Source organism: Sander vitreus, chromosome 7, assembly GCF_031162955.1.
Source record: "Sander vitreus isolate 19-12246 chromosome 7, sanVit1, whole genome shotgun sequence".
Classification (NCBI taxonomy): Eukaryota; Metazoa; Chordata; class Actinopteri; order Perciformes; family Percidae; genus Sander; species Sander vitreus.
Window position 1 is genome coordinate 8111590 of NC_135861.1, and position 13297 is coordinate 8124886.

Below are 13297 nucleotides of genomic sequence, written 5' to 3' on the forward strand. Positions count from 1 at the left end.
GCCAGAGATACTCACTGTTCTGACAGCGTCCCCCTGAGAAACCGCTGAGGCAAGCGCACTCGTAGTTGTCCAGCATAGGGTTGCAGCGGCCGCCGTTGTGGCAGGGCTCCTGGGAACACGGGTGGCCCTGGAACATGGCTATGTTGCTGGAGCGCAGGGCGTTCTCCTCTCTGAGGATGGTGGTACCCATCAGGATGATCTGGAAGCAGGAAACACAGGGTTAAAGGTGCACTCCGATGTCTTTCACAAACTTTAGGTTACACACAGAAGGTCAGCTTACTAGTCATGTTGAGTACAACTCAGTCTGTGAAAACAGTTGTGTAATGTTTTCTGTGGCTTTGGAGGAGTGTTTTCACATCTGAGAAAATAACCCTGATGATGTACATAATGTACTTACATAATAGAAAGCCTGCATTACAAACTTTAGGCATGGGGTTTGACAGATGTGGGAATTTACCAGGCAGTGAGGCTCTCACAAAAATGCTATTGGTTGCACGGGACATGTAGTATACAAACTACAGTGTGACCCATACTAGGGACTAAAAGCCGGGATATCTCAGCATCTGCATCTCTGATTTTGACCCTTCTTGTTTTTGATTTAATTTAAGTGCAATACTAAATCACTAGAGTAACACCTGAAATACCCGGAAATCTTTGTTCTCTTAAATAAATATCCATGAATAAATAATTAAGCTAAAGTTTGGATAAAAGCCTCCTTGGGTTTTATCAGAACTGTGTGTGTGTGTGGTTTGATCAGATTTGATTCAAATATTTCTTAATTATGATGCAAAGAACTCTGTGACATCACTTTCTCTTTCTGAGCCTTGCCCACTTCAAACTAATGAGAAAAGCAAGGACAGAAATAAAAATACAAAAAAAACCTGTCATGTCAAATACTCAAAGCGATTCAAACTTTGGCAGAAAATTGCGTATAGGTGTGCTCTCTGCTAGTTTATTTACAGTAAAAAGCTGATTAACAAAATATATTGTAAGGGGCTTTAATACATTAAATATATACTACATACGCCATTAGGGCAAACATTACGGTTGTAGGTCAGACATAAAGTCCCTAGAAGCTCAATTTGAATGTTTAATTTTAAAGGTCCTATGACATGCTGCTTTTTGGATGCTTTTATATAGGCCTTAGTGGTCCCCTAACACTGTATCTGAAGTCTCTTTTATATAGGCCTTAGTGGTCCCCTAATACTGTATCTGAAGTCTATTTTATATAGGCCTTAGTGGTCCCCTAATACTGTATCTGAAGTCTCTTTTATATAGGCCTTAGTGGTCCCCTAATACTGTATCTGAAGTCTCTTTTATATAGGCCTTAGTGGTCCCCTAATACTGTATCTGAAGTCTCTTTTATATAGGCCTTAGTGGTCCCCTAATATTGTATCTGAAGTCTCTTTTATATAGGCCTTAGAGGTCCCCTAATATTGTATCTGAAGTCTCTTTTATATAGGCCTCAGTGGTCCCCTAATACTGTATCTGAAGTCTCTTTTATATAGGCCTTAGTGGTCCCCTAATACTGTATCTGAAGTCTCTTTTATATAGGCCTTAGTGGTCCCCTAATACTGTATCTGAAGTCTCTTTTATATAGGCCTTAGTGGTCCCCTAATATTGTATCTGAAGTCTCTTTTATATAGGCCTTAGAGGTCCCGCTAATACTGTATCTGAAGTCTCTTTTATATAGGCCTTAGAGGTCCCCTAATATTGTATCTGAAGTCTCTTTTATATAGGCCTCAGTGGTCCCCTAATACTGTATCTGAAGTCTCTTTTATATAGGCCTCAGTGGTCCCCTAATACTGTATCTGAAGTCTCTTTCCCGAAATTCAGCCTTGGTGCAGAATTACAGCCACTACGAGCCAGTCCCACGAGTTTACTTAGGACGTGCCACTTCTGTGTCTGTAGCTTTAAATGCTATTGAGGAGGAGAGAAGGGGGGGGGGGGCAAGGTGGAGGGTGGGGGTGTGGCCTTGACCAACTGCCATGCTTCGCTCGTTTACAAGCTATGTTGTCTCTCTCTTTCTCATGGGCGGGCAACATTCTCTAGGCGGGTAAAGCAGAGAAAGGGGAGGTAACCTTTCCCCTTATGATGTCATAAAGGGAAGATTCCAGATCGGCCCATCTGAGCTTTCATTTTCTCAAAAGGCAGAGCAGGATACCCAGGGCTCGGTTTACACCTATCGCCATTTCTAGTCACTGGGGGACCATAGGCACGCTGGGGAACTCATATTAATGTAAAAAAAACTCATAAAGTGAAATTTTCATGCCATGGGACATTTAAAATACAGATTAGATTTTTCTAACCTCTCCAACCTGCCTGCAAACTTAGATAGCTAAATCAGTATAATCACACACAGATCAGTGTTTATGTAATGTTCTTGATATTAATTGTTTTCGACCTTTCTTTGGCGGGCTAGCTTCATGATTCTTCTCTTGCTTTTAAATCTCTTACCTCTGTTCCATTGCTTTTGTTGTCACATATATCTGATTTAATGTTTCTCTCCTTAGCAAAACACTTGAAGATGATCATTAGTTACCACTCTTGGTTGCTGTGTGTAGGAAAGCATCAAGTTACGGAACATTGTTTTTCCTGCTGAATGAACATTACACCTATTTATCACAACAAATCCTAAGAACAAACAACACACTTTGTACAGTGATGCTGTAGCTTCTGTTTAACATGTTCTTCCTCTAAACATAAACTGTTACCACACAGGAATGTGACTCAGAAATTAGGTTTTGACACAACACACGTTAAACAGCACATCAAACTGAGAATACACACTGTCTTCCTCATAATTAACTATTCCCTGCAGGCCGAGAAAGACAAACGCCACATTTAGCTTTTGATTTGCTCGAAACTGTCGAGGGAAAGTTTGCAGAGGAGAACTAATGACAAGTTTGCACAAACAGTAACATCCTGCCTTTGTTCTACTGGGTTATTTCTGGCACTCAGAGATGAGGTTTTTTGCTGGAAAGTGGAGAGAAAAAAAAACTGGAAGGCTGTCAGGGAAAGATCTGAGAATAGTGAAAGGGATGGACTTCAAAATGAGTATTCTATTATTAGTGCATGCTAATCCAAATGAGCAGAGCCACTGCCCGTCACAGTGTATAAGGGATACTAATATGGGGGTCTGTAGTATGACAGCTAATAACTACTACTTAGGACACAAGGGCCCTAAGTCATTAAAATAATACACACAAACACACACACACACACACACACACACACACACACACACACACACACATTAGCAGAATCCACAAGCAGAGCTAATGACACTATACTCTTACAAGAAATAGAGGCTTGTAAACATTTACCTTCTGGATTGTTCCCTTGAAGCCGTCCGTGAGTGCAGCAACTCTTGCTAGTCGGCTGTAATCAGGAGCTCCGCCAACAAAAAGAGACTCTTTCAGGTTAAGATCTACGTGCAGGTTCTGATGAGACGGGACACAAAGAGGTATAGTGAGCTAGAGCTGTGCAAACTTTGAAAAAGCTCCACATAACTTAAAAAATGCCCAATCTAATCTTTTCAGTACGTATCTCCAATTCCTCTGAGGGGTTTTCTATTCAGGACGAAATGGTTTATGGTTTCACTTTAGTGAGTGGAGTTATGTGTTTGTGTCCAGGGAGAATGAGTTGTATCCTTTTAGTTGAGATATAAAGAGTGAGATTAATAAACCACATTTGCAGACACCTCACAGTTATATAGATTGTCCCATTAAAATAAAAAAGGGGGTTATCCATATTGTAGCCGGCAGACGCTTTAACTGCACTTCCTCACTTTCTTTCCATGACAATACACTTGATACATTACAACATAATTGATTTCTATGTTTCTCAGAGAGAGTGGTCAATTATCCGCATGAGACATAAAGAGAGACTACAAAGGGAAATCAGGAGAGTGCTGGACTTGAGATATGGATGGTTCTTAACAGACATCTCTAATGAATGGCTGATCATAAGCACCGACCTTTCAAACAGTTGAGTGTGGAGACACACTAATTGCATTTCATTTGCGTGGCAGACGGCTATGAAATTTGATTCTTTCCACCAAACCTTTGGGACAATTGCTTTGCTTTAGCAAGGTGTCGCTTCTCTCTTTTGCAGGGAAGAGCCGGCCCACTTCGGAAAGAAGGAATTAATGATCTTTATTTTATGTAGAGCAGTAATTGCCAGAGGGCTAAAGTGAGTCAATTGCTGGAGAAATAATGGAAGGGGCCAAATAAACAGGCTTTATAAAAGGCAAACTGGCACTGACTCGGCTTTCATTTAGAATGGGATTTGGAGAGCAGGAGGCAGCAGTGCTTGGCTGAAGCCCGGGGCTGTGTCACTGCACCTTGAGCCGCTTCCAACAAAGACAGGGCAGGGACCTTGTCCAAAGCTGCAGGACCCAGATGTGGCCGGTGCCACAGCTAAAAGTGGCCAACTCAGGCTCTTCATGTAGACCCTACCACTCTGCAACACTCACTCACTCTGCAGGTAAAGGTTACAGATGCATATGAACCTGTGCCCCTGGACTTTTTCATCTTGTTTGAGATGTTACACCTTTATAATGTGGCACTCTAGAATTTGAGCACGCACTACTGACGTGAAGTTACGTTGCTATGACTCTAAAGTGAGATTTCATGCAATGAAATGTTCTGTTTGGTCTCACACAGGTAAAAGTCTGCACCTGGTGAGAGAGGACAGCTGTTTCTATGGAGTGATTCTTGCACGGTGATGTTCAGTGAGTTGGTGTCTGTGTTGTTACGGGCGAGTGAGTGAAAGAGTGAGCGACTTTATGCTATTATAGAGGACTGTTCCTGTTTACAGAAGAAGTGAGAGCAGATGACAAAAGAACAGCTTGGCTTGGCACCTTACCGTCTCCTACGGTATATTTCCTCCCCACCGCTCGCCTCCCCTGTCTTTGCTCTCGCTTTTTTGACAGCCACGCGGCACTGGCGTGATATCCCTGCCTACGCTAGACTAATGAAGACATTTCTTTGTTGCTAAAAACAATGGCCATCACGAAGATGACTGTCTTCTTTCCTTCTTCCCTCCCACCTTCTCACCCCATTCCACCCCCACAGCAGATGGACCGAGGTGAAAGCCAAACCACGTTCTTTAAGAGCATCTCTACTTCAGTGCTGTTTGTGTGTGTGTATGGGATTATGAAATGGCAAAGTTTCTCTACAGAACTGGCTTCTTTAAAGCTGCCCGCAGCTCTGCAGAAGTACCTTTTTTTCTGTGCTTTTGTTGCATGGAGAAATGGGGGTGAGAGGACATAGTGAAGGACTCAAAATGAAACATAGGCTAAGGTGTGAATGGGACTTGTCTCATTACCTTGCGTGATTTCTTATTTCCAGACAGCACATCATAGAGAAGGAAAGAAAATAGGGAGGAAGAGAGTTATTAGGGGGAGACTAGTAGGTGTCTGTGCACACAGAGGCATGCAGAGCCAGCAAGCAGCACCAGCAAGCAGCACAAAAACACGCATATACTCTCATGCACACACAGATACACACTGGGTACATCTGTAAGAACCTACACATAGCTGTGGTGTAGCACAGACAAGTGAGATTAAATAGAATATGAGAAATGTGAAGAATCCTTCACATCATATAACGCACTTACAACAAAATAGCTGTGCAAGTTAGAGTTATACCAGTATCGGAAAAGCCTCTGATGCTGCCTAAAACGCTAGTACCGGTATCGGCAAGTACGTGAGTCTATGCACCGATAGCACATAATTTAGCCTAGAAAAAAATCTACTTTAAAGTAGTTTATCTTTTTTTCCGATATGACTGACTGTCAAACTACATAATAAAACAAGGTTCTATGGCATTCATTCTCTGTTTGTCTCTGGTGTGTTTGTTCATGTGTCACAAAAGGGTTTGACCTTAGCCAGGCCATACAACAATTATAGCAATCATATCACATCCATACAGGTTTAGAAGTATACAGCTGTTAGAACATAATAATATATATTTTTTTATTAACGCACTAGTATCGGATCAGTATCGGCAGATACTCAAGTTCAGGTGGACTTGATTGGAATCAGGAAGAAAGAAATACTATCGGAACATCTCTAGTGCAAGCGTGAGTTTACACTTAGAGTGAATATAAATAAGACAGTGAGTCTAAGAAGGCCATGCATGAAGCAGATGGTGCCATTAAGAAAAGATGAAAAGTGAAAAAACTTCATGGATGAGAGACTGAGCGCTGCCACTTCACCCAACCTCATTTACAGACTGCTGCCATTGAACGAGAGGGGAAGTAGATTTTCATTTCTCTGTGCCTTTAAAAGTGTGTACTTCATCAGGCTGGCAGCCAAGCATCTTTGATATGATGAACACTCCCAGCATGCAATATGTATCCATACATGTGCCTGTGTGTGACCACCTTTGATATGATATTGGCTTCTCTAAGCAAAGCATACTTTAACTCTCTCCCAGTTCTTAAAGCAGTAGGAGAGAAATAGCTGAGAGCCACACTGGATGGGGTCTCTGCATTGAGCTCCATAACTAGTCTCAGCTCATCACTCGTGTGCCCCCAACCACCCCCCCTTCCCCACCCATATTCACTTCTCCCTTGCTCTCCTCTTTTAATACGATTTTCTGCCTCTGTTGCTGGAGTAAAACACAATTACCATACGGACGATGGGAGGTAGTTGGGGGGGGAGAGAGGACAGAGCAGTAAGAGAGAAAAAAAGACAGAAGAGCGTTGCATCTTAGAGGAAGATGATGTTGACAGGGTGCATGTTCATAATATAAAAATGTAATATAATTGGATGACTTACAGGCTTATCAAACTATTAAATCGCCTTCATTTGGAGGCATGTACCTGCTTTATTGGTTCAGACGCGGGGCTGAAGAGTTTCATTACGCTCTTCATGCTGCTGCTGCTACTGTATTTCCTTTATCTGCCCCCACCTCCCCAGACACCATCTCAAAGGCTGAATTTATAAAATTGACTGTATACCCGCAGTAAAAGCAGCTTTTGCTTTCTGTATGCAACACCAAGTATCTTATCTCCAGTATGTCAGCAAGCTGAAAGGCAGAGAGATTCTTTTTTTTTTCTTTTTTTTTGAATTACAGGACTTTCAAAATTAAGACAGCTTGTTAAACTGGCCCTCTACATCTGGAGCTCTCCCTCTTACCTTGACGGATGTCGGGGAATAGTGGCATATTTTCAGCAAATAAAGCCGGCAGAACCGCATGGTGTGAAGCGGTGGAGAAAGTTTACTGATTCAACTGTGCCTAAAGCGGCAAGTTGAACCGCCTTAACAAGGGCAAAAAAAAAAGGAGCAAGAAAGCTAGAGGTTGTGGCGATGCCGTGATAAGAGCACGCAGATGATCAGGCGAATACGTTATATACGGCACAAGCAAGGCTAACCAACAGTAGATTCCGCCCATCAGCCCAAGGTAACAATTAGCAGGAGCTTGTTGCTCTTTCTTACTGGTGCCTCTCCTCGGACAGGGTCCTTCTTGTTCACCATGATCTCTCCTTTGCGGTTGGAGCGCTCCAGGTTAATGGTGTTCCACACGTTCAGCTGGATTGCTTCATTACTCCTGAATCACACACACACACACACACACACACACACACACACACACACACACAAGTGAGTCATCTATAAGAAGACACAGGCTTATAAAACACATTGCTGTGTTCAGTATGTCCTTTAACCTGTAGTATGTTCACATGCACCCCAAATATCTTTTTCATGTCCAGTCCTTATAGAGTACTAACATTACAAAATATTTATATTTTCTTTATAAAATCTATTTCATATTTCAGTTGTATGTTTAGTTTCCTTAATTGTGTAAGTTAAACCCTCTGAGGACTCTTAGATAATGCTAACCTGATGGTAGCGGGTCCCTTCCCCAGGTCGTAGCGGAACTCCAGGATGCCATTATTGAGGGACAGAGAGATGAAGTCTCCTTTTCCGTCCGATTTTTGGCCGTTGTAGAAGATCAAACCGTTGGAGTCATTGGCCATAAGAATCACTGTCATGCTGACCTTTTGACTGCATGAACAACCCAAGCAAAGCCGGTAAACACAGGCAAGAGTCAGAGATACACAATTATACATACCCGAGGCTTAAACAAAGATGCTTGTTGCACTGGTTCTCTGTCTATATGGAAATTAGGTCGTGATACTGTATATTCTACATTCTTAGGGCTAGACAACAATGTGTTATATGTGTGACCCTCATTGTCATTTCAGTTCAGGCTTAAAGAAGGCAGCTCTGCCTTAGGCACAGAACAAGCTTAACCTATGAAAACTACACAATATATTGTCTTTAATAATACAAGCAACTCGTGACTGTGTGTGTTTCATGCTGAGACATGGGACTTACCGCAGATCATGCCCGTAGAGATGGAGCCCCTTCAGCTCCAGGTAAGAGTCTCCGTTAAATAGCGGCATGTAAGCCCCTCTCCTCTCAGCCACTGGAAAAACAAAGAGACTATATTCATCCTCAGGTCCTGTTTTTTTTGTTGATGACAGAATTGAAATTCAGGGATAGTAAGTACGTCTTTTAGGGGCCTGTCAGCATTATGGAAAGAGATGGATTTGTTTTCATAGCCTATGGGATTAAGACTTATTCTAGACAGAAATTCAACAAAAAAAATTCAAAAACCCTTATGTCAGACTGATTACACAGCCCGCCACGGTATGACAAAGAACCTTTGGAGACATGTAGAGTTTAACACCACAGCCGGGACCCATGAAATAATGCAGCCATTGTAATTTGGCAGGCCATTTTTACTAATTAATGTCTATGAGATGGGCTTGCGTCTGGCTGTCCCGTTTCTGGCTCTCTGGACTGATTAGGACAGGCACCATGTCATCCTTCTAACAAGTGGCTTGACATTAAAAATCATTCAAGTGTCACCCAGGGGTATGTGTTTATGGTGTTGTTTGCAAAAACTACCATCAGTCAGAGGCACGTGCAACACTAGACGCTCACGTACACATAAACACACACAAACTAACACACACCTATGTAGCCGGCAAGAAAGCTTTTATTCGTAATTGGCTGGGATTAGCTGAGAGGAGTCAGGATGGGGAAGGCAGACGGAGATGAGAAAGCTAATTAGCTATTGTGCAGAAGACTGCTAATGATGACGGCACGCACAATGGAGGAGTGGGGAAAAAAGTCCTGCATACGCAACAAGGATTCAACCACTAAACTGAACTCTGAGTCTGAGTAACAGACCTGCTCAGGATATAGTTTTTCTGAGTGTGGAGGGTTTTTTCTTGTTTTCAGCCTACGTTCAAAATGAAAGCACCGCGATCAATAAGTCACCAGAGGTCCATGCATTGGAATGATTCGAGTAACTAGAAAAATCCACTTAACGTATGGGGAGTCGAGCCTGATGACCAAGAAAAGTTGGTAAAGTTGAACTTTACAGTTATCCTTTGCTAAAATACAGCAGAAAAACAAAGCAATACTCAGGGAGCAAGTGCTCAGGTTGACGGTATGCTCCGGGCTAATTTTGTTTATATTTGAGTAATGCTGCCTTTTTAGTACTTGCAATAAAACCCATCCAAACAAAATTGCACAGGCAATAATAAAGCGGCTAAAATTCACATTTTGCCGGTTAAAAACTTTGCTGCTGCAATTAGAGCTCCTGGTCCTATCACCAATCAATCAGCTTGCAGTGTGAAACAGAGTCTCACTTTGTGCGGGTACGGGGGCACACACACACACACACACGCACACGCACACGCACACGCACACGCACACGCACACGCACACTAACTGGTCCCTGGCTTAATGTAGCTAATGAGCTGAATGTAAAATATTTTTGAGATTTAAACTCCCCCCTGCACTTAGTTTTTCAAGGACCTGAGTGCAAGTGATCCTGCTTTCATTACTAAATTGTAAAAAGTAAAAAGCACTAAGGAAAAGTAGGCCATTCAATACTATCGGAACACCCTTGAGAAAAGTCCTTCTGGTGAATATTATAGCAACGAGCTACACTGACGGACCCTGGCAGAACTGAAATGAAAAACCATAGCTCAACTGAATGTGCGTACACACTGGATTACACACACTTAATATAACGACTAATTCACCTTCAGGCTTCTGAAGAGTTGGCTGGAAGATACCTGTCTTTTCAACTGTTCTTAGTGTAGCCCTCAGAGGGTTCGTCCGCCTGACTGCAGCCTTATCTGTGAGCTCCTGTCTGGGACTGACACTCTGGCTGACTGACGCTCCCATTAATCACCGCGGGCAGGGAGGACTGATGCGATTAGTCATCTCATTGATTCCAGTGAAAAAATAGCCTTTTGAAATGGGAGACGCTCTCGCTCACACAGCATTGATTTTGCTTCACCTCAATTTATTTTAATCACCTGCTAACTGGGACTCAGGGCTTGGAAGGATGCTATTCCCATCTGGTTTTTCTAAATTCCCAGGGGTACAAGGGTGCGTGTCTTTTTTGTTAGAAATGTGCGGAGTATATTTTGTTATATTCACAGTTACAGACGTCAACGTCTGCAAACATTCAGGACAACTTCTAAAAAGCCATGGAGGGGAAAACAACATGGAATGCGACACCACAAAAAAATGCTAATGATGAACTTCAAAAGCAGCTGAGCCGTGCTCTGGTCTTTTCCCCAACAGCGGCCCGGTTCTGCCATGTGGAGCTAAGTAGCAACAAACACGTTTGAACACAACACCTGTGGGCGGATAGGCAGAGAGGGAGGGAGTGGAGAAAGGCTGCAGCTTCGATGCCGCTTACACACTAACAAGCGTAGCCAAGTCGATGCGGTGAACGGCCCGACGGGGCCAATCATCTACCTCTGTTCTGCAACCCTCCAAGCCTCCCAGCCTGATGGCTCAAACCCTCCTTCTTTCTGCGTTTGATCTCCCTTTCCGATTCAGGTTGGAAGGAAATGTCAGAGAGCGGAAAGAAATAAAGAGCAAAAAAGAGAGAAGGATGCTACTCAGCTGACTCCAGACCAGAACACTGGTTCTCCATGATAAGCACTGGGGCATGAAGTTATAAAGTTACACCAGGATATACAGTGTTTAGTCCGATTACCTTTCTCGCAGTGCCTCCCTTCACGTCCCATGGGGCACTCGCATTTGTATCCTCCCTCGGGCAGCGCCTGGCACTGGGAGGATGGATGGCACCTGTTGGGCTCGCATGGGTCATGGACATCAGCACAAGTTGGACCTAGACACACAAACACACACATATCCCCCATGAGAAAACCCCCAACGTTTTGAACCACTTTCTCTTTTATTCCATCTGAGAGGAGGGGGAGACAAAAAAAAAAAAGGGGAGAGAAGCGAGGTATGAGGATTTCCTCTGTAATAGAGGTCATTTTCTAATAGGATTTGGAAATATTACACGCCCAGATTAAACAGCGAAGAGCCTCCCCGCCATGCGGCCATGTTTCTGGGCCAACGCCGACTGTGGGAAAGGTTCTGGAGCGCCTGGTGGATGATGGTTTTGCCCTCTGCCACAGCCCATCTGAATTCACCCGTCATTACTTTAGCAGTCAGAGCCTGTGGTGAGGAGAGCACTTTAATGAACCCCATCCCCGCTGAGCTAACAGAGCTCCCCCATTTTTTCCCTCACTCTGTCTTTTGGAAGCTAGCTTTTATCCTTCACTCACTTCTTACCTACCACAGCTCTTTTTTCAGATCTCTTCCTTCTCGACCACCTTTTTTCTCTAATACTCTCTCACCCCCCCTTACTCATCCGGCTGTCCTGACATGACCTCCCTCTAACTACAATCCTCGCCACCCATTTATTCTCTCTTCTGGCATTCTGTGATCTGTCCCTCCTCTTGAGATCCGCAATCTTGGCCACATCCTAAACTGACATGAGAAAAAAATTAACTTGAATGTGAGTCCGCAGGCAACAGTCCAATTCTCATTATCACCATTCATTTTACGCCATGTTGCCAACACAACTTTGATCAAAGCAATGCTTCTCCAGAGTGGAGGGTTATCTTAACTTCTTCTCAGGCTTCTCAACAACAACAAAACATAAAACCACCTCTTATATAAAAGGCAATAATAATGTAATGTGATACTTTATTGATCCACATTTTAAATTCAAGGAAAATGGCTCCTAAAACTTGACTAAGTGGTTGTTTTCCTAATCCCAAAGCTGCCCCCATGTGAGTATAAAATCCTTTACTGTTCAAGCATAAAAGTTAACTCTGACAATTAATTTGTTTGTAGTGTGAAACTTTCTGCAGTAGGCTGCCGTACAACCAGCAAGGGGCACGCTTGGCTAGGCGCTGATGGTGTCTGCTCTCAGCTATATTCTCTCTGAGTTGCTTGTTAGTTGGCATCTGCTGGAAGGATAAAAATAGCAAAAATGGATGTGGAAGTAGAGATAAGCCAAAGGCCAATCACTAAGCATTTGGTGGAAGTTTTCATGTTTTTTCTGTCAACATTTAATCTCTCATTTTTGTGTCGGACACACAGATTTGATGTTGTTGGTGTTTACTAAATGACTTCCAGCGCTCCTGCTGGGGGCATGAGTTACACTGTCAAATTAGGCTGTCAAGCTTACTTAGGATTTGTGAGTAAGTCATAACCACAGTGAATCCCAAAAGAGAACGCAAAGTAGAGATATAAACATGATTTTAACAAGGTGTTAAAAATTTCTAGATATAGTCTAGAAATTTCACATATTAATTGAAATATTGTCTATTTATTTCCCTGCACCTACACTGGAATAAACCTCTCAAAATCCCAGTATGACCACAAGGAACACTGCTGACCTGCACCACTGCAGTAGTGAAGCTTCCTTTTGTTGGCATCTTACCCCAGAATCCTTTGCTGCACTTGCAGTGGAACATCTCTGCCTCCTTGACCTGGCATGAAGCGCCGTTATTGCAAGGATTTGGCTGGCAGGGGTTGTTGCCACATTCACCTACGCCGCTGCCGTACAGACTGTCACCCTCGCTCTCCTGCAGGTTGAGCACCCTGTTGTTGACATCCAGCAAGCGAATGCAGCCCAGCAGACCTGTGGCCACCGCGGTCCTTTCCCTCACACTGAACAATGGGGAAAGAATGTCATGTCTTTTAATGTCTTCTTTCAACACGTTTGACACAGCCTGCAGTTACAATCATTACACTACTGACCGCCACTTAATAACAATGAACTTAGGCATAAGAAGATGCTATGTCTTTTATGCTATATAATATTGCTGATACATTTAGCACCTCGATATATTACAAAAAGGGATGAGGTCGAATAATAGACTTTTTTCCATAATCTCATTAACTGCTTAATCATAGACCTACCTAAGATTTACTTACAGTATATTG

At 43.0% G+C, this 13297-nt stretch overlaps 1 protein-coding gene across 2 annotated transcripts in view; it reads right to left on the bottom strand.

Moving 5' to 3' along the window:
• agrn (agrin) overlaps positions 1-13297 on the bottom strand; it is a 268493-nt gene that overhangs the window by 13790 nt on the left and 241406 nt on the right. For both annotated transcript variants that reach the window (XM_078254428.1, XM_078254429.1), the window contains 7 exons: positions 12792-13021; positions 11046-11180; positions 8351-8441; positions 7853-8017; positions 7448-7559; positions 3327-3443; positions 16-199 (listed from right to left, as the gene is read on the bottom strand). In XM_078254428.1, coding sequence (XP_078110554.1) covers positions 16-199; positions 3327-3443; positions 7448-7559; positions 7853-8017; positions 8351-8441; positions 11046-11180; positions 12792-13021 — 1034 coding nt within the window. The remainder of the gene's footprint in view (positions 1-15; positions 200-3326; positions 3444-7447; positions 7560-7852; positions 8018-8350; positions 8442-11045; positions 11181-12791; positions 13022-13297) is intronic.